The sequence below is a fragment of the Dipteris shenzhenensis genome, chromosome 17 (genome assembly GCF_047967505.1).
Source record: "Dipteris shenzhenensis isolate YYH24624 ecotype China chromosome 17, Dip_SZ_1.0, whole genome shotgun sequence".
Lineage (NCBI taxonomy): Eukaryota > Viridiplantae > Streptophyta > Polypodiopsida > Gleicheniales > Dipteridaceae > Dipteris > Dipteris shenzhenensis.
In genome coordinates this window covers 22064364-22086056 of record NC_141612.1, presented here as the reverse complement: position 1 = coordinate 22086056, position 21693 = coordinate 22064364, and the positions used below count along the sequence as shown (strand labels likewise).

Below are 21693 nucleotides of genomic sequence, written 5' to 3'. Positions count from 1 at the left end.
AATTTATAGTGTTATCGGGATTTATAACTAAAATATGTAAATCCTGGTCCTTAAAATTAAAGGCAACCGTCAACTCCAACCCGGATTTTTCAATTTCAACCGGGAATTTTATATGCTCAACCGGGTTTGGTGAGCACTGGTTCTCTGTTGCGTTTGTCGATGTTCGTAGACCTGTTCGAGTCCGTGACGATCTGTCTTGCAAGTGTTTCCTCCTCCTCTTGCAATACGACGCAATACGTCAGTCATTAGGCTACATCTATCCTTAGGCTCGAAGTAAGGCTACTAGAAGAGGCGCCATCGTCACGGTTGAACCAGGCAAAAGTCCACTCGAAGTATTCCGTTATTGGAATGGTACTGCAGCAGGAACCAGCAAAAGAGGCTCTTTACAGCTTCGGCCTGTCATTCGTGCCTACTGCCTTTACCTTGTTCGATTGACGCTTCGAGGAAAGCGCTAGGACGGAAGGGATTTCCTTCGCCTGTAGGTCTAACATGTAGGCTGCTTGAAGAGGCAAGGCTGCTCGAAGCAGCGCTGGAACTCAGTTGGCGTGACGGGTATACGGAGGATGCTACAACTTACTGAGGGGTTGGAGAGATCGTGTTCACCTGAGCGCGAGATTACGCCTTCTACAGTGGGGATTTTGCCATGCTCCAGGATAGTGGAAAACTACTTATCAACCTATAGATATACTAGGACATATATGCATATTTATGCTTCTATATAGCTATATATACTCAAAAAGATATATTGGCGGATATATTAGTACATATATACACGTACATGTTTATCTACCTCTCTCTCTATATATACATACATTTCCCTTAGCAAAAGTATATATATCCTTTGGCATATGTTTCGTGTGTCATTGAGGTATATATATATATATAGTTTACCATATGGATGTGAAGTTACCTATATCTATAGACATGTGTGTCCATTAGCATATGTTAGACTACTTATCGGAGGCGGGATGGATGGGATTGGCGGGTTGTGAGGGAGTTGGACTGGATTTGTAGGGGGTGGCTGCTTTGTGGGGGGGGGAGGGGGGGCATTAGAGTTAAAGACAGAGATGACTTCTTGCCCTTCCTCCTCGTTGACATCTTTGTGGTATGCTACATGAATTATTTCAAAATTACTCACCAAGGACTAAAGTGAATCTTGGAGAGCTTGTAGCACGCGATTGTACAAAATGATGATGCCGAGGGATGGTAGGCCGTGGAGAGAGATGCAACTAAATGCGCTTGCGTTTGAACTACGGAATCCCAGTCTGCATCCATTTGCAGAAGATAGTGGTATATCCCTCGTCATGTGGGCATTGTCCTACAAAATTTCCACTATTAAAGCATTTCACTGTACTCATGTCGCATCGTTTATTGCCTGCCCAGTTAAAAAGCTTTGGATTGGACTGTCTATGGCCTCCTCCCTTGAGGCTTGAAGTATGCAGAGTCGGGATCATCCTTTTGTTTATTGCGTCGCATTTCTTCCTTGAGCAAGCGTGCACTCAAGTGGCATTTTCGATAGTTATTACCAGCGTTTCATACTCATGAGGTAAACTATTAAACAAGGCAGACATTTGATCTTCTTAGTCGATTGGTGCTCCGACTACGTCCAGCTCATCGATTATTCCGCGTATCTTTTCTATGTCTTTTAGAGCAGACTCCTCCGAACTCATGAGTTTTATGTTTAGCTGCCGCCGTGTCATTGGAGATCTCCTTTCGTAGATGCTACTCCAGACTTCATGTGCATGCTTGCAGGGCCGTATTTGTCTCGCAGGTCCATCCTTAAGTGCTTTGCAAAGAGTGGACATTGCTTTGCTGTCCTTCTCAAGAAGGGCTTAGTATTCACTGTGGCATCTATGCTATCTTCACTCGAATCTCTCTCTGGCATCTTAGACTTCCCTGTAGTCACCTCCCAGAGACCACATTCCTTTAGGTGCATCTCCGTGCACCATTTCCACATCTGGAAATCGGTGCCATCAAATGATTTAACCCGTTTCGCTCAAACACGAGTGGTATTCATCACAGCATTGGCCAGATTCGTGACACACTCAGTAGCCCGAATGGCGTTGGAATTCTCAGACCCACTGGCCATACCGAACAGCTTCTAGTACTTAGGCAACAGAACATAACTAAACGAACCACAGGACTTCTAGACCCACTCTGATACCATGAAGTAAACAAAGGCAAGAAACTGATAACCAGTGCAATAGCAAGTAGGCCCTAAAAAACGATTTCTTTATTCATGTTTGATCACTACAATATATAGAAGGACGGACGGACCATCAGCTAGACTAATCTAGTTGCTATTGGAGTGCATCTGAAGAACGCCAGGAATCTTTAACACCGCCAAGTAGAGAGCGACAAGGACTCGACTCTAGTTGCCTGATGACCCTCTTGCTTACATCATTTTTACTGCATCAGGGTTTGTGTGCGTTGAGTTATGTGACCTCAGACGAGGCCACATGCAAAACAATTTCAAGTCTTCCAACATGTTGATATCCACACGCATCAAAAATTGTATCAACTTGACACCAAACTGCGATACTATTTCAGTTGGTAAGTGCCTCAAACTCTTGCAATTGAGTTAATTACTATATCAGTGTTGCCATATTTGAACAATTACATGAGGCCAGGAACATTTCACTAAAGCATCCAACAGGTGGTACTATGCCACTGCCAAACCTTGAAAATCCGGCTTGATCTCCTCAACTTTTGGCTGATCTGACCATCGATGACAATCTTCGAGGTTGTTAAAGTGATCTCGTTACATGGCAATGGCAAACAACCGTTTACAAGACACCTTCACATTGTGCCTTTACAATTGACACATGTCCTCCACATTTTCTCCATATCACGATATTACATGCTATTCCTCAATCCTGATAAGCGATTCAATATTCTACATGTGCTATTACTCTATTTTACTAGACTAGCCAAGGTCCAATGCAATGGTTAGTAAGCAAGATCTTGATTGTATGGCCATCTTGGGCATGAGTTATCTCGACAAGATTGCCATTCTATGATATTCATATGAGAAAAGGAAAAACTGGCCGATGCACTTTCAATCCTAATTGAAACAGCTTTTGAAGGATTGCCAGAAGATAGTCATAGATGTTCCTAAAGTTAGAAAAGGCAAGAATGCTTGCGCATCTTATTGGAAGCCAAGCCCTCACAATTTTGATGATGTACATAATATTTCACGACTCAATGCTCTCCAAGTGACCAATTTGCTAGGAGATGGTAATCAGATGATCATTGCCAGAACATGAACATATCATGATTGGGGTTCAAGTGATAATTTTTTGTCATCAAGGACTCGGTCTTAAGCATTCTACAAAACTATTTTGTTCGCTTACCTTTCTCAAGGAATCTATGGAAGAGAAATTTGAAAGCATGGCAAAGTAAATTATCAAGACTTTAGTGCAAAAAAATAAATTTTCTAATGTAAAAAATGGTTTTGTGCAATACAAGAATACCAATTACATTTAATTTTGATGTTTACATATAATAAATTAACAATGATCCTAATGATTGTTGGTATTGTGCCTATCCCTATATATCTCTCACTTACAATCACAATCCTCAATGTACTTGGCATTTCGCATTTGATTACAATTAACTTGCATATATGAAAATAATGTGAGCATGCTATATATGCTTGTTGCATGTTACCCAAGCTAGTATTGTAGTTCTTCTTTACTTGTCAAGTTCTGTTTCTCTATCAAAAACCTATGACCAGTTTTCAATGGTTGACCAAAATTGGCAATGTTGAATAATGTATATGTGATGTATAGTTTCCATAAATCATGATGGTTTGAAATTTATCATCCTCTTGTCATCTTGCCTCTATGATGATAAAAAAACATTTTTCGAAAAATTCACAATAACCATTTCAAGTTTCCGGATATTCATAATGAAGTTTTCAAAATCACTATCCAAGATGTCATCATTATCTTGAATATCAAAGCATGCTTTAACTCTCACTACATCATAAGGTCATGCAGATCCATATTTATTAACATTTTTAAAATTGATATTGGTGGAAGAGTTATGGTTACTAGATGGAATGCTCCTTTGCATGCACGACGAGTCCCAAAAATAAATAGTGAGGTTCTTCCTTTGCTACAACTAGTACTTTTAAATTGTGCACTATTGTGGCATGTAAAAGACATTGCCACTGGCATGTATTCACGGCTATTTCATTGCATGTAACATCTATAGCACATAGCCAGAATAAAGTCTACTTCATCCATCGACATGGTTCGCTACTTTTATAACATCTATACTAGCTCACATTAGCCACAACATCTTAAGACCACATGCAGTACACATATACTGCTGCTTTACATCTGCTTGCAAGCAAGTGCGTGTGTGCACAGGTAGACAACACACACACATCCACACATTTGCATACATACGTGCTCAAAGCCATTCAACGTTACATTTTCTTAGAATTTCCTTAATCTGCCTCAAGTCATTTAAGCTAGTTGAGAAATTCATTCCAACTCTTTAGTGAATTCTCTGAACTGCTTTAACACAAGATTGAGGAAACGATAGCTAATAGGTACCAAGAACAAACGATATTTCACACAAATCAGCAAGGTGCCTTCCGTGAAGTCAACGCATCTAGTGCAGATACAGACCTGAAGTCATTACAGATTCAGTGAATCCAATGCAGCCTGTCACAAGGGCGTGAAATTCTAAGTACTTTAATGTACTACAAGACCGTGACAACTTTGATTTTAAAAGTCCAAGCATGGACTTAATAATGTGTAATTAAATGCGGCATGATGCCTAAGACATAAGCGTAATTAATCCCTAGGCCCAAAGGCATTCTAAGATTAAAAGAGTGGTTGTTGAAAAATGATGATGTGGCACTTTTAATGAGCCCCCTAGAGGGCCATGTACCTTCAGTGGCCCCCCTAGAGTTCCAGGTAGCTCTAGTTTCTTCTACATGCTCCTTTGCCATTCCTGGACCTTCCTTGTATGGTTTTCTCTCTCATCTTCTCCCTTTGTTGAGATTTTGGACTAGTTTTTCAACCCCCTTCAACAGAATTCCGTTTTTCATCATAACTCCTTACCCGTTTGGATTCCTCGACTTCCGTTTGACCCGATGGCTTTCCCTCTGCCTCCCCTTTGCAATGATATGCTTTTCCCTCTGTGCATTTGGTAGAACAGGCAGATCTTGAGTACTTTTGCTAGTCGAAATTGCAAAGAAGACTTTTTCTGAACCTTTTTACTTCATCCGCCTCCTGGGCCTCTCCTCTTGCAAAGCTATAGCTTTCTGTTGAATTTCGAGTGATCCCGTGCACTGCCTGATTAGTTTTTCTTAATTTTGGAGGACTTTTTAACGATGAAACTTCTCCAAAACCTTCTCAATGCATTGTTCTCTGAAGCACGCTTCTTTAGAGCCTAAGAACTCCCATTTTTTCGCGACAGAAGTGCTTCTTTTCGCATTTTTAGTAATATTCTTACTACTCGGCTCTTGTAAATGCTCTTTCTTCATGCGTTTGTACTCCTCTTTGGCTAAGAATGCAGTTGGGCATTGGCTACTATGTCCTCTTGGCGATTGAGGACTTGGTTCGAGTTTTCAAGGCTTGGTAAGTTGTGATTTTCCTACTACAATTTCTTTATGCCATAAGCTATTGGTTGGCCTTGTGTGCCACCTCTTTCTTGGCTCACAAATGCCCAAGCAATGCTACATGAATCATTCTTTCGTTGAGTACTATGCTAGGCTTTGAAAAGCTTTGTGAATGCCATTTGGAAACCACTCAAAGAGAGTGCAACTGGGGTGCAGTGTGATTTCATCTGGACAGCCAATGGAATTACACTCGAAAAAGAGAATGCCTTTGGGTTGAGCCTATGTAATGGTGTTCTATGCTGAAAAGCCTTGCGAAGACTTAGTGAAATGGAGCTGCGTGCTCAGGTGCACAGAAGGTCTCCCAAATGCAACTTGTAATCATTTCACTATGAAATATAAAGAAATACCGAAAGGGACGCCACGGTGTTTGGGACCAATCCGATGCACTTGTCTATGTTTGTTAAGCAGGGGCATTCTAACCTCCATCCCTTTTTCAGTGGTTTTGTTTGTGAACAAATGGGTAAATGCCAAATGGTGATCATGCAATGGTTAATGGTTGTGATATATGCTTTGTGAGCTTAAGTGATTAAAGGTTTAGTTCCACTACCCTCTAAGTGATTAGAGGCCGGTTTCATAGCCACCAGTACTACCGTCATGCTGCATTTTATACTGCGACAGATCACCCAACTTGTTTAAACTAGTATTCAAATTAAAGAATATCATCCCAATCTAGCAAATGCTCAAGCTTGTGAGAGACTCTTTCTCTCTCTTAACAAACACTAAAATTATAGAGTACTGATCACGTTCATACATCTTTAGGCATATCGCACCTTACCAATTTTACAAAAGCAGTAAAACTTAATTCTGCTGCTTCAGGTACCTTGAGCCCAAGCAATTGCCACGTGACATTTGGCCAGGAGACTTAAAATCTAAGAGCCATAAATCAGAAACTCCATACAAAAACAGCCACAGCCAGTATATGACAATCCTACCAGCCTCCACTTGATGACAGCTTGCATAGCTTCACATCGCTGCCAATATGGTCGTCATAACAGCATACCAAAGCAAAGATGCATGACTAGATTAATCCTTGTACTTCATGGAGGCTTTCTCAAAACCAATTGTCGGAAACTGCTTAGCATAGTCTTCAACATCATGACGGAGAGCTTGGATGTCCAACTGGAACTTTGCATCTGCTTGAAGGGTTGCATTAAAATCCTTCAATTTTGTGCCTGAATTTTGCAAAAGAACAAAGCTTCAGCGGCCAAAGTCTGCATAAGTGTGTAATATTATTCGCGGAGCGTATTGTAAGCCACCTTCAATAACCCCCAATTCGAACCAGAAAGTAACGTAAGTTATACTTGAAGGAACATGTGAGTAATTTGTCTCTTCCTTTTTCCAGAGATAAGGATCATTTTTCACGGGTGCCAGGTGCATGTGTATACGCATTGGGGGAGGGGGGGAACCATGCAAAAGCATTATGCAGGCACATATGTACACATGCACATGCAAGTTGAGGTATCAATTCAAATTTCAAGTATGATGCCCGACCCTGCAGGTGGAAAATCACAAAAACTTGACATTAAGGACCTTTTTACAAACCTTTTGTTGCTGCTTTGATTTTTAACGCTAATTGAACTGCACTATCAAAGAACTCAGCAACCTTTTCAAAATCTTCTTCAGTGAACCCTCTTGATGTGAGGGCTGGGGTTCCTGAGCATACAATTATCACAACAAAACAATTATCAAGGATCTTATAGGTGCTAAACATTCAGAAATGCAATCAAAGCTAGACATCAGTTACTCCTGCAACCATTCCAGCTACATGTAAGATAAAGCATTCCCTGTCTGCAAGAAAAGGCATCTCGTTGAAAATAAGCTACAAATTTCTGATTACCCATCCGAACGCCTCCAGGGACCATTGCTGAGACATCTCCAGGGACTGTATTCTTATTAGCTGCTATGTGGCACAGCTCCATCACACGCTCCACTCTAGAACCATCTATACCCTGTCACCACCAACAACCCACCAGACAAGGCACATCCAAAAATATCACACATCTATCACCCATCTAAAATCAGAAACTCAACAAAGGGGCATTACGGCATGCGAGCAGCTACATGTCACAATTATAACACTTGTTTTCCACTGCAAAGTATGAATGCTCATTCATAAATGGGCAAACATATGTTAGCTCATGCATGATGAGCAATACAATATTTTGCCATCAAGAGAGCCGTACAGCGTAATTCATTTGCTTCAATCAGAAGTGTTATGTCAACTATAATACTCGAGTTGTGAATGCAGATTATGAAGATGGGAAAGCCTGAGGACTTCATAATGCCACCATTGGTGGGCTTATATGGCTAGGCACTAGAGGAATTATTCGGCCTAGGTACTAATGAATGGATTCATATGAAGGCCGATAAATAAAAGTGAAAGGGTCCGTGGTAGGACACATAAGGCCACAGCAGGAAGCAAGTGACTAGCACTGTGCTAGGTGCAAGAGTTCCAGCAGAGAGCCCAACTAGGAAAGAGATCTGACGGAAAGAGAGAACAAAAAAAGGATCAGGCTCAAGAAGAAGGCAACCAAAATAGGTGAGCTCAGGACCCATGACTAGGAGGAAATCAGAGAAAAAAGGTTAAAAAACAACTACTTGAAGTTTTGTTAAAGTTGTTAAAGTTTTGTTAGCAAAATTAGAAAAGAGGAGGTTCAAAAACCAATACTTGAATACCTTAGAGATAGCAAATCAAACCAAAAAATTCTCCATGGACTTCCCCACTCGATTAAGGATACTAGCATGAGTCAAATATATACCTGGATGAGTCCAGGAGCATGCCCAAACTTATCCTCTAAAAGGACAACATAGTGCAGTTTCATAAGATTGAAAACCATAAACTCCATCATGCATAGCAGGGACTAGCTACTATGTCATCCTGACTGACGTCATCAGCACCGAACAGTGAATCAAAGTATAGATTATCACAATCACAATACAGCACAAATACAAATGTCTCGCATTGAGTACACTTTAACCAGTTGCAAGGAGGAAAATATTTAACTGAATTAGACATGAGATCGGGATACCATAATGCTACTTGGTTTGACTTGAACTAGCCTTGAGACCTTATCCAAGAAAATTTGATGTAGCATTTCCCGATGATACCTTAACTTCTAAAACTAAAAAGTAGCATCTTAACAACTAGAGCTCATAAATATCTTATCCAAGAAAATCGGTTATGGTCTTTCTGGATGACATCTTGACTTGTAGTAAAACAAAAAAGGCAGCACCTTCAACAATTGAGGCAAGTGTTCTGATTGCGAATTGAACACTCTTTATGCACATAAATCGAAGTGCGAGCAACCTAAGTGTCCAATTAGGCTTTTCTAACAAATGCCATTGTGAACGCTTAGGCATGGGCAATTGCGTTTGTCTAAATCAGCTTGTTCAGACTCGACACATGGCATTCGATGATACATACTAGAATTACGGGAAACTCAGACATTAGCAAACAAAGTGCACCCAACAGCAAAGATCATTGTTGCTGTTACAAATTATGCACCCAACCCCATCATTGACCATATTATTCTAGATTTAACCATTGACTCCAAATACAAAATGATGGTGTCATACGAGATGCAAACACACCCATCAGGACCGTTTTGTCCTAACCAAGATTCTCTAGTAAAAGGGTTCATACAGACTTGTACTCATACACTTGCCAAGAATGGGACAGCAACCTCAACTACCCTCGCAGAGGAATATGATGGCCCCCCTCATCCTCAATCATAACATGTGTATTGGTGTGTGCATGCATATGTGTCGATCACTACCAGAAAAGTATTAGGGATGCTTCATCTTCAGCAGATGGGCCTGCATAAGACTGTGCAAGAGCTTATACTTATATATATGCACATACTGCATACCAAAGAAGATCTATATTGTACCTTGCTTTTCAGATTCACAAGTACAAGATGATTATCTGTCCCACCCGATACCAGATCATAACCTTTGTCCATCAAGGCCTGCACCAAAGCCCGCAATCAAGCCCATTAAATCTCGTGTAACTGAAGTAATAACTGACCTCAGCAAAAAGAGGAGATAACCAAAAACATTAGAGAGTCCACAGCGCTCGGAAAAAAATTACTTTGGCAAAGCGGCTACAATTATTGAGAACTTGCTCCTGGTAAGCCTTGAACTCAGGTGAGGCTGCCTGAAGTACAATTTAGCAATGTGAAAGGTAGAAGGACAAAGCATTAGAAGATAACAAGAGAGAATACAGACTGACTTAAGCACAATAAGATTAACAATTTCTCTACTAAGTTCTCATGAAAATGCAAGAGCATCGTCATAAATATATCCTTCCAAAAGCTTCAAGTGTTATACCTGCTTGAGAGCGACAGCAAGCCCAGTGATAGTATGGTTGTGTGGACCTCCTTGAAGACCAGGGAAAACGGCTGCATTGATTTTCTCTTCATAATCATACATGATCTACGACATAAGCAGAAGTTGTTGGATCAACAAACTTTACAAACCAATCAAAATATGACTGCCAGCCCCAAGAGAAGACCAGACAACCAGGTTTGCAGAGATGAAAAAAAAGAAGCATTGTACAACCTCCTGCCCTTGCTTGTTCACTTCTTTCAGCCCCTTTCTGAAGAAAATCATAGCTCCCCTGGGACCACGCAATGACTTATGGGTAGTTGTTGTCACTATGTCCGCAAACTCGAATGGAGTAGGAACAACATTAGCAGCCACCAATCCACTAATGTGCGCCATGTCCGCCAACAGGATAGATTTCTGTTTGTCACAAATCTGCCTTTCCATGCACAGTACCAAGACTAGAGAACTTAATGAAAAGCAGAACTAGACCCTAAAAATAGATACAATCCCACGAATGTCCATTAGTAATTGTGAGAAGGAGGGCCACCTTCTTTGGGGGAAAAAAATTTGTAAAAAGAGGGACCGCTTAGCTGAATGATACCTCAAATTACATCTATTCAGAATTGAAGACTCACCTTGCGCATCCTAGCATAGTCATAATGCCGGGAGTAGGCACTGGCACCAGCAACTACGAGTTTTGGCCTGAATAATGTTGCAGACTTCTCTAGCTGCAGTGACATTAAAAAAGCATATATATCAGCAGAAGGGAGAGAGATGGGAAAGGGGTTTGCAGGCAGTGCGGTAAGGGGCAGGAAGTCCCAAAACCTGATCATAGTCAATGTAACCAGTGGTCTCATTCAAGCGGTATGGCATTGTTTCAAAGTATATTGAAACTGCTGAGATCTTCTTTGTATCAGTCTGCAGGAAAGAGAGGATAAGAGAAACAATTGATCAAATGGAGCCAATATCCAACAATGTACAGACCAGCAAAACACACTAAATAGAGCTATCAGTGTTTTAGTCACGCTAGACAAAACTATCAGCACATGTCAAAATAAACACGCTGCACAGACCATATATAAGCGAAATTCAATTCCAGGTGAAAGAAGAGTGGACACATATGGATGTGCAGACCTCTAAGAATGGAAAAACCTGATTTTTTCAGTGCAATAAACAAAGAACTTACCGTTTATCTAATGCAACAAAACCTATACAACCCGAGTAAAGCACATGTTCCTAAAGACTACTTCAGTCTTGTGGGTCCTTGCAGCTGACACATGGAAATACGCAGATCACGTTGGAAATTAGGGTCCATTGTCCCATCTGTAAGCCTCCATATGAGGAGAGCACAGGGACGTGGAATTGGGGGTTTGAGAGTCTGCTTGTGTGCATCAAGTCTGGATGCCACATGGGCAGATGTAGATGGATGGAAACATCCACAGGACAGCCACATTGGCAGCACTGTAGGAGCCACACAGTAAAGGACTTAGGGCTGACAAGGGATCCCAGGAAGAAGGAAAACCTGTACGGATGGTGCAGCAGCAAGTATAGGAGAGTACAACTTATGCTGCAGGGCTGGAGCAACAATGGCAGGTCTTCCTGGAGCGTCCACAAGGCTTGCATGGCTGATGTGCAGGACTGCACAAGTGCTGCCAAAAATAGACATGTTGGCAGATTGTTGCAGGGCAAGAAGATGCTGGCAGAGGCAGCACACAAAGGTGGTTGGCAGAAGCAGTATTCCAAGTCTGGTCGGGTACACCACGGATGCCAGCAGGTGCAGCAGATGGCCTGGTGTCTGCAACAGGCCATAGCAGAAGCCAGCAGCAAATAGCCTGCAGGCAAAGGGCTTAATAAAGGCATGAGAAGGTCAGCAGAATCAGCACAGACTGGGTCGTTCCAGTCTGTGGCTGGTGAGTCCATTTTAAACTGGTCGGCCAGTCTGGAGGGCCTGAAGCCCTCCATAAAAGGCCTCATTTGAGCAGTTCAAGCAGGAAGCAGCCCTCACTGTCTGTAGCAAATTATGGAGCAGATCTTTGTGCATACATACAGCCGGTAGGAGAGCACATGTATGCAGGAGGGTGCTGTCCAAGGAGTTTGCACTATATTATCTGCAGGAGAGCATTCTTTTCCCGGTGTTGCCTTTCTTATAAAGTATTTCTATCAGCCTGTTGAGGTTTTAAATAATAAGGAAGGCCGGTGGATTATTATGCAATGTTCTATTCAGGGTGAGATATTTGAAATTGCATCACTTTATGCACTTCAATCTTATCATCAAAGAGCTCTGATTTGGAAGGCTATGCAACAATATCCCTGGAGAGATATCATGCTTTTCTTTGTGGTGATTTCAATAATGCTCCCCAGCAAGGGGATAACACTCTGGCAATACCCACATGTTGGCCTCTAAAAGGCAACAGGGGTCTCAATTAATATTGTAGCTCAATCTTACTGATCTTTGGAAGGAATTAAAGCCTATGTGCCCATGCTTTACATTTCACCGTGCATGCCTCGACCGTTGGTATATGGTCAATGCACAACAATATCATGCACTCACTTCAAATTGTGGGTTGATTATGCCTTCCAGAATTCAGATCATTCTCTGTTATGGCTACAATTGTCCTTCCATGACATGCCATTTGACATGTACCACAAAAAAGACTCCCTATAGTTAATGTTATTTGAAGCACGATGCATATAAAGAGCTGGTTCGTCATGCCATTGCCCCTCTATGGGATTAGTCTCAAATTGATATAGATTATGCATGGGATGCCTTTGCGACTCGAATGCAAACAGTGATACATGAATACGGCAAGAATTATATGCATGATCTACGGGAACAGTTGCTTAAGCCAAAAATGTTTGTCAATCTTTGACTGAAACCGGTCAGATATAAAATTTTACTCCAAATGAGAGCATTTCTTTATGCCAGGCCAAGTATACGTTGCAATGCAAATGAATATAAAAAAAACTAAGGCCAAATAACATTTGTTGAGTTTTGACATTTGCTGGACGTTGGACTTCTTCAAGATCCCAGCCTGCTCAAGCCTGTGTAGCTCACTTTCTAAACAATTTGGCCTTCCACCCTCTCCTTCTCAGGAGGTTTTGGCTGCAAGATGAGCTTGTACATCATGTTTGTCCTATTATTTCCTCGGCACAGCAGGCTCTAAAGCTAGAGGTACCCTTCACGAAAAGAGAGCTCTCTGATGCAATTAAATCTTGTGGTAAATGGAAGTCCCCGCGTTGGGATGGTCTAACTGTGGAGTTCTTTCTTACGTACTGGGATGCCCTCAAGCATGTTTCAGCAAATGCCAAATGCTTGGAAGAAGGATTGGTCAAACTACTTTCGAAGAAACACTTGTGTCATTTGCTGATTGGAGGCCCTATTACTCTTAAGCCTGTTGTTTATAAGATGATTGCCAAAATGGAGGTTGATCGGATCAAAGGCTATTTGCATGATGACTACATCTTGCTCAATATGGTTTCATCCCTCATAGACATATCACGGATAATATTGTCAATGCTTACGTTGGGATAGAATATGCCAAATACACACAGCAAGATGTACTTTAGTTACAAGTAGACAAATCATGCGTTGTTTGGGATTTGCAAACAAAAAGCAGCATATTGTATATTGGCTTTACTGTAATAGTAAAGCTGCTTGCATATTATTTGGGGACATTTCTGATCAGTGGTTCTCCATCGTTCAGTACGCCAAGGATGTCCTCTTAGAGCACTCCTATATGCCATTGCTACGCATCCGATATTTTGCTATATTGATCATGTGGATACATATGTTCTGCATGGTTTAGAGATTCAGGGAACTAAACCCATGATTGCGCAAGCTTTTGCTGATGATGCCTTCTTCACTCCTTAAAAAACTCAAAAGGATCTTTCACAACTCATGAGTGTTTTGACTCTATATGGTTTGGCTGCTGGCCTAGAGGTCAATTTCCAAAAGTCTAAGTTGCTGCCATTGCACGGTCAAGATTGACATCACCTTTTCTCGCCAGGGAAAATTGTTTTGCCCAATCAGATTGTGTGTCATCTTGGAGATTCCTTGGGATGGATGGTCACTTGCCGCCAGCAAACGGATTGGATACTTGAAAAGCTTAGAAATAAATTGGAATATTAGAAATTATCTACTTGGCACCTCCATGGTATTACTCAATCCATTTTGGTAACTTATATACAATTCTTTATGCCATTAATAATGTTTGGCAAGAAGGATAGTGCATGTTTTATGTCTATTCTTATGGAGACCTTTTGGCAGTCAAAACATGGTCGAAAGAGCATCTGATTACTCTCGCTGCAGCGCCTCTGTTTGCCAAAAATGCATGGTGGTCTGGACATTCTCATTATTCACGTGCACATTTTAGCACATAAAGGCAAAATGATGCTGGAATTTATGCATGGAAATCAGCCTTGGGCTGCTATGCTGCATCACATGCTCTCATAACCCTTGATTACCCGCATGTTTTTTAACTGAAAGGAGATTCTCTCTTGTCTTAAATAACGAGGTCATGATTCTGTGAATGGTAATTCCCTAAGGGCTGAGAGTTTGCATTGGTCCAAAGTGTTTGCTCATCCACTGGCCTTGAAAGAGCCTCAGCATTCTTGTTTTATTAATTTTAAAGGGATAAGGACTGTTACATGTTCTTCAACCTGATGGTCCCTCACTATCTTTTCCTTTTGCAATCAGAAAATATGGTTTGGGTCTGCATTATCGACCTTTATGGCTATACCTTACACAGATGCTTCAATATTGCATGCAGATTCCAAGAAATATACTCTTGAAGACTAGGTTTTGAAATGTCAGGGCCAGCTCACTCGTGCTTTAATGCTGGCTCACATCATAGTTGCTGAGCTTTATAAGGTTTTGATGCCCTGGGGGCTCTGGAGTCTCTAGAAAGATCGTAATCATAGAGTCTTTCGAGATCCCACTTTCTCCAAGTTTTCCTTCTTCCGGGTGTCATTGAGGCAATCTTTCTTTGATTGCCTGCATGCTCGTCAGATAGATCATGCTATTTTCTTATCTTATAATGAGATTTTCTGATCTTGTAATTGTCAGCCTCTTGTTTGGGGACTGTTCACTGTAATGTAAAGTCTGATGGATTTCACCCAAAAAATGTGTGTGTATGTGTGTGTTAGATTACTCTGTTTAAGTGTCTTATACTGAAATTGTAATATAAACATACATGGATTTCACCCATATTATATAAAAGACATGGAACTCGAAGTGACTGACTGAGTGTGGCATTATATAGGCATACATTGAGGGCTCAAAAAGGGCGTCTGGGGGACATCTGCTTCAGATCTTCAGGCCCTGTCGCAGACCGAGTCGGCTGAACTGACCAAGTCAGGTTAGATTATTAGGCCAATCAGCCAGTTTAGGCGAGGGAGCCCACAGCCTATAAATAGGAAGCCATTTCACCATCTCCTCAGTAATCCACCACTAAAGCCTCTAACGGGTACAAGGCAGAAAGGAGTGTTGTATTCAGCTATAGGAGCAGTAGTCCTCTAGAGGGTACGAGGCAGAGCGGAGAGTTACTGTTAATTGTAGAAATAGTAGTCCTCTTTCAGTCTCAGTTAGAAACAGCCATATGACTGTGTTGGAAAGGTCACCTCCCCATCTGTAAGCCCCCAAATGAGGAGAGCGTGGGGGAGGGAGACCTAGGGCAGAAGATGCCCAGAGAAGAGAGAGAGAGAGGGGGCTGCCACATGGGCAGCACCTCACAAGAGAAGAAGGCTGCAACAGATGGTGCGAATTACAGTGCAGATGGCGGGGACAGCAAGCCCTAGATCTGACCTGGCAAGGCACGTAGACATCAGCAGTGTACGGCGCTGCACACGTGGCTGGAGAGAACCTGGCAGAGGGCAGAACCAGCAGGCCTGGTGGAGCAGTAAATGGGGCTGACAGTGGGCAGTGGCATGCCTTATATAGGCTGGCCCTTGCCTAGATTGGAGGGCCAAAAGCCCTAGAAGTGTGGGCCAAAGGGCCCTAGTTTTGGAGCCCTTAAAGGGCTGGTTTTGGGGCAGACTGGTCGGCACAAACAGACCAGCCAGTCGGCCCATTTAGGGCTGGCTGGTCGGTTACTTCAAGGGGCCCTTGGGGGCCTATAAAAGCAGAGGCCACAGGCCTCATTTCATATCCAGCGGCCAGCATTCCAAGAGGCAGAAAGGAGCAGCAGGAAGCCACCCTCTGGACCTATATCCAGGAGGTGAGAGGGTGCTTGAAGGGCTGCAGACTTAGCCAGGAAGGGGCTGGACCTTGGCTGTCTTCAAGGGCAGCAAGGTGCTGAGATCATCATACCTTCTGGAGCAGCCATTCACAAGCAGGTTTGAGCAGTGGAACAAGGACCTGTGTGCTGCAGACAAAGCTTGGCAGGGGCTGCCCACCTAGGCTGATTCACAGGCAGTAAGGTGGAGAAGAACACACTGGACGAAAAGTCTACAGACGCTCGAGGTGGAGCACGCGGACTCGAGTCTAGAGAGAGCCAGCTGATAGGAGGAGGACCTTGTGGTAAGATCAGAGGACCACACCATTGGTGGGACTCTGGATCTATATCTCTTTTGTATTGTGTCCATAGTTTTGGATGGAAATATATTTTGGTGGTTTCTCTATCTAGCTGGTTCATTGTCTATTGATGAGTCTGCACATCTAATCTATGTGTCGCACATTAAGTAAAGAAGTTTGTGATTCCACACACCACACGCACACTGTGTGAGCTCCTGGGCATTACTATAAGTCTTCCGTTGTGTGTACCCTCTGTTGGGTTCATTTCTAACAAACTGCACGTACGCCAGCTCTAGGCTGGCTACATGGGGCGACGATCCTCTACTTTGATTAGTCCACATTCAGTGGGAACATGACAATGATGTACTTTTGCTTCCTACTTTGTTGAGTATTCTTCTAAGTCTGTGTGTCCATATCTACTTGTCTGCACATGATGTGAGGAGTCAGATCGAAGAGTTACTGTAATATGTAGAAACCTTATTCGAAGAGTGAGGTGTATGCTGGCCCTTTATCTCTAACATGGTAAATTGAGAGACCGTGAAGACAGCCGAGCACCCACCTAGCATGAGAAAAAAATTTCTCAAACAGACAAGTCTCTTACCATTTTACCCTTTAAGAATGTGAAAAAAGTAGCTCGTCGAAGATAATCACACCTGATATCCATGGGAAAGATGGCCACCATGGGGAAGATCCAGAGCCATTATTCGCTCATGGGGCTTCAACAAGGCTGTATAAACTTGAAAATTTGATGGAGAGCCAGATAGAGGCTGCACATTCACTGCATCACAAAATCAGAATTATTATTAGGGGGATCGCACCAAAAAGATGACAAGATAGAGAGCCAGATAGAGGCTGCACATTCACTGCATCACAAAATCAGAATAATTATTCGGGGGATTGCACCAAAAGACAATAAGATTGTTCCCTTGAGTAATTAGGGGGAACCAATAACTTAGAGAAACAAATATGCACAATGTACCAGCCCATTATATTGCAAACTATCATGCTGTAAGCAGCCCAACCGTGCAAAGCATAAACAAGAGTGAAACGGACCTCCCCACTTGGCAGGGTCCAGGCGAAAAGCTTCTAATGCTCTTTTCTGGCACAGGGATTCTGCCATATCAATAAACCTAAACCACCAAACAGCAACAATAACATATGAAGGTAGATCTACCCTTATCAAAAGCCTCAAGGCTCCGGTGCAACATTGAAGGGATCATTTATTGACAATTCAGCCTGCTACAAAGTATATGTACTCACTCATTGCCTCCATAGTATCGAGCTCCAGGGTATCCTTCACTGTACTTGTTGGTCATTATAGACCCAACTGCTTGCATGACAGATAATGATGTGAAATTCTCTGATGGAATCAACTCCAAACCCTGTAAAAGTACCATTAACTCATCCTCAACAACAGTTAAGAAGTCACGGTCACGATGCACATCAAACTCATGGAAAACTCCTATTTGTCTAATGCTGGCTGCTAAATATTTCGACAATCGATTAGGTTTCAATTCCGACTTAGATGCCCCGAAGGGTTAACTACTGGATGACCCTGATATGGATAGAACAGTCCAAACATAAGGAATAAAACAGTAGAAAATTACTTTCAAAAACAAATTTAGAGTGCGACGTAATTCCACATTTGTCTTTCCCCTTAGAAACTAACAAATAGAACACAATGCCAACAATCAAGAGCCAGATACCTCACTACACAGCAAAAAAATGGCACTTAGATCATGCAAGTCCCACACGTAGCATGCATAGCTGGATGAAATCCAACATGGCCAGACTTGAACTGTAAAGCAAACTACAAAGTATAACTTCTCAAGCTCACCACACTTACCCGAAGGTTCCCTAAAGTCCATAATGCATAGCAGGGCTAGTCAATACAAAATACTAACCAACTTCAGCAGCAGCCAAAAGCAGATTTAATTGTTCCATACACAAATGCTCCCACACGTCACATATCTCACGCATATATGGGCACACAACCATAGCACACAATCCCACAAAGGCTTCCATATTGATATTTGATGAGTACTCGACAAGGCTCAGGCTTCACATGCCACGTGTGCTATCTGCAAATCACATTAAAAATTGAAGCTACGGTTGTCACAATAGCCATTATTTGACTACAAGCATGCTTGCAATACAGATAGAGACCAGGACATCAAAGTTACAATCAGCCTGTCATTTTTTCATTTGCTTCATGGCAACAAAGTCTGGTTGAATGAAGAGAACCTTCCACTGACGATTCTTTTCAAGCTCTATAATATTTGTAATCTCAGGATCGATCTCTTCCAGCGGAGTGTTCAGCTGCTTAGGCCACTGCAACGAGACACAATGTGTCAAAAAATGTTAACGTCTACAAAAAGGTAACAAGCCTCCAACCTCTATAGGCCAGTTTTAATTTGTATAGAAATCATATCATATATCATGATAGGCACTCGTAAGGTTGAAAACCATAAACTCCATCACGCATAGCAGGGACTAGCTACTATGACATCCCTGCCAACATCATCAGTGCCCAAAGATGGGTGTAGACCATGATATGAGCATATGCTCCCACACATGTAACACACCCACGCGTATTTTTACACAAAAACAGGCGATAAAGATTCCCAACATGCCGTCACAGCTTAGCAAAACCAACAAATCATCAATATGCCATATGATATATATTACAAGTCAAAACGACAAAAGTGGTTTGAGCAAGTTATGACCCTCAAGTTTTCCTTAGGACTTTACTTAGAAGAGAGTCTCGACGACCCTGGGTTGAACCAATAGACCAAGTCTAACATGCTATATGCTGACAGCTCAGACACGATGCCCAACTATTTCAATTAGTTGATGCATTGGGCTGCAGATCAAGGACGTCCCTACTACTGCTCATTGATAGTGGTTGTACTGGGTGCAATTACCCCATTTGGGGCTGCCATATATGCATAAGCTATGAGACACTACAAATTGATCAAGTCTTTGTGGTGCTTCTCATATATTTTCACAGCTAGGATTGTTGATGTGAAGACATCATGATGGCTGATTGAAAGGTGGGAGACACCTAAATTCAGCATGGCATGCAGACAGGACTCTTTCACTTGGTGAACAAGTAAGTATATATCTAGATGAATCCAGGAGCATGCCCAAACTCATCCTCTAAAAACACAACACATAGTACAGTTTCAATCTCATGATACTCACTCATAAGATTGAAAACCATAAACTCCATCACGCATAGCAGGGACTAGCTACCATGACATACCCTTGGAGCAAGCAAGGGCAACTTAAATGCCAATCACCTTGTTTACTGTTTCGAGGGCAGACCACTTTGACACTATCCCATGCCCTTCAACATCTTATTCAAAGAGTGTTGTCACTTGTGAGAAGTGGGTTGGTATTAACGTGCTCTAGTGGTTCAATCATTGGCGTCCAAAGTGCCTTGGAAAGCATGCACATTTTTCATGTTGGTGGTCAAAATCTTAATTCGTATGGCTACTGTTGAGCGTTGAAAAATAGTTAGCTCTTTCTATCCCAGAAGTCTATACTTTCCTTTTAGAAACCTTGTTGTGGACCACATGTCCGTATACAGGTGGGCTAAGCCAGAGACACTACTGTGCTGCCAAGTGCTTATAATCTTTGTGATAATCGTAAGTATCTCCTTATTCTTGCAAACACAGGTTTTGTCCATTCCGTGACGATTCAAGGGTAACATGCATCTCCTACTGCCTTAAGGGCTGATCACAAATCATACCACAGAATCTTGGGCAATGAAGTGTTTCAACAACTCCAAAACCATGAGAGTAACAAAATCGAAATCAAACCCAGTCTTCAATCTCGAATATGTATTCATGCACTTACAGCGACGTGGGATTTGTCTTTGGAACTCTCGAAGCGGGAGTAAGCCACCTCGTTCGCCAAAGCCGACTGTCAATGGCAGGATATCAAGATCAAGAAGACAAAGAATGCAAAGACTTTCACAGCCTTGGAATTCGACGTAAACTGCGTGAACGAGGAGGAACGTGAAAAAGTACCGAATGACGAGCAGCTGGCTGGAGAGCGCTCCATGCAGCTGCGGTGGCACGGCGTGCGCTGCTGGACTGGGTTCGAAGGAGAGCTGCGAAGGCCATAGCCATTACGCAGATGGGTGCAGCAGCAGATTTGAGGACAAAGGCTTCGCCAAAACGGCGCGCTCGCCAAGCGTCGACTAGACCAACAATTCTAGTGTCAAGCGTCCCTCTGCGGATCAACTGAGGCGACTAAAATCTACAAGCGATGCTAAGGCAGGCAATCTACAGATGATGCTGACGGTGTGGGTAGGAGGCAAGCGATTGAGGGAGCAGAGGAGGAGGGAAGAAGGGAGCCAAAGCGGGTCTGGGAGGAAATGGGCAGTGTGGGAAAGGGGGGGGGGAGGGTGCGGGAGGGTTATCAAGGCAGGTGCATTGTGTGGGTGGTATACCAACAATCTATTTTGTGCGTGGGGGGCTGAACACGGATGAGAGGAGGAGGGAGCACGCAGAAGGATGAGGTGCTGAGAGGCTCTTCTCCTCTCTCTATCCATAGCCTTTTTCCATAGCCTTTTTATTTGCTTCTTTTTCCTCTTCCTGTGAGCTTCTGATCTCTCTCTCTCTCTCTCTCTCCATATATATATCCTTTTTATTTTGGTTCTTTTTCCTCTTCCTGTGAGCTCCATCACTCCCTCTGATCTCTCTCTCTCTCTCTCTCTCTCTCTCTCTCTATCCTTGTCTTTCGTTTGTTGTCTTCCTCTTCTTCTCACAATCTTCGTTGGCCACATCCCTCCTCTCCCCCACTCACCCACCTTACCTTCTTGCCACACATGTTGCCTTACTTTATCTCCTCTTTGCCCAGGGCCCCAAACTCAATCTCACGAGTGCACCATTATCCTCCTCCTCAAGGTTCCTCCAGCCACGTCTCTCTGTCCCGCTTAGGTAAAAGATCTTCATCATCTCATAGGGTAAGATGTAACAATTTCTTTTTGTTCTAGTGAGATGATAAATTCTTGGATTCTCAAATCACAATCATCTCTCTCTTTCCTCCATTTTATTCCCCTAATCTCACTCATTCATCACAATGATCTCTTTCCATTTTTGGTCTGCCCTTAGGGTAACCTTAGCAACGATGCAATTTTGGCAAAGCAGAAATTAGGCATTTCTTGAATATTTGGAAGTGCATTTTTCCTCTCTCTCTCTCTCTCTTC

General features: G+C 42.5%; 1 protein-coding gene across 1 annotated transcript; it reads right to left on the bottom strand.

Annotated features, from left to right (window-relative positions):
• Positions 1-6266: 6266 nt before the first annotated feature.
• LOC147891853 (serine hydroxymethyltransferase, mitochondrial-like) lies at positions 6267-21029 on the bottom strand. Its single transcript, XM_087387972.1, has 15 exons — positions 20510-21029; positions 20337-20402; positions 18720-18806; positions 17736-17857; positions 17529-17605; positions 17129-17253; positions 10790-10882; positions 10600-10692; positions 10199-10396; positions 9968-10072; positions 9729-9794; positions 9529-9606; positions 7476-7587; positions 7181-7291; positions 6267-6810 (listed from the first exon to the last, which is right to left on the bottom strand). The coding sequence occupies exons 1-15, from the start codon at positions 20609-20611 to the stop codon at positions 6662-6664; spliced, it is 1584 nt and encodes a 527-aa protein (XP_087244098.1). The 5' UTR covers positions 20612-21029; the 3' UTR covers positions 6267-6661.
• Positions 21030-21693: the final 664 nt, after the last annotated feature.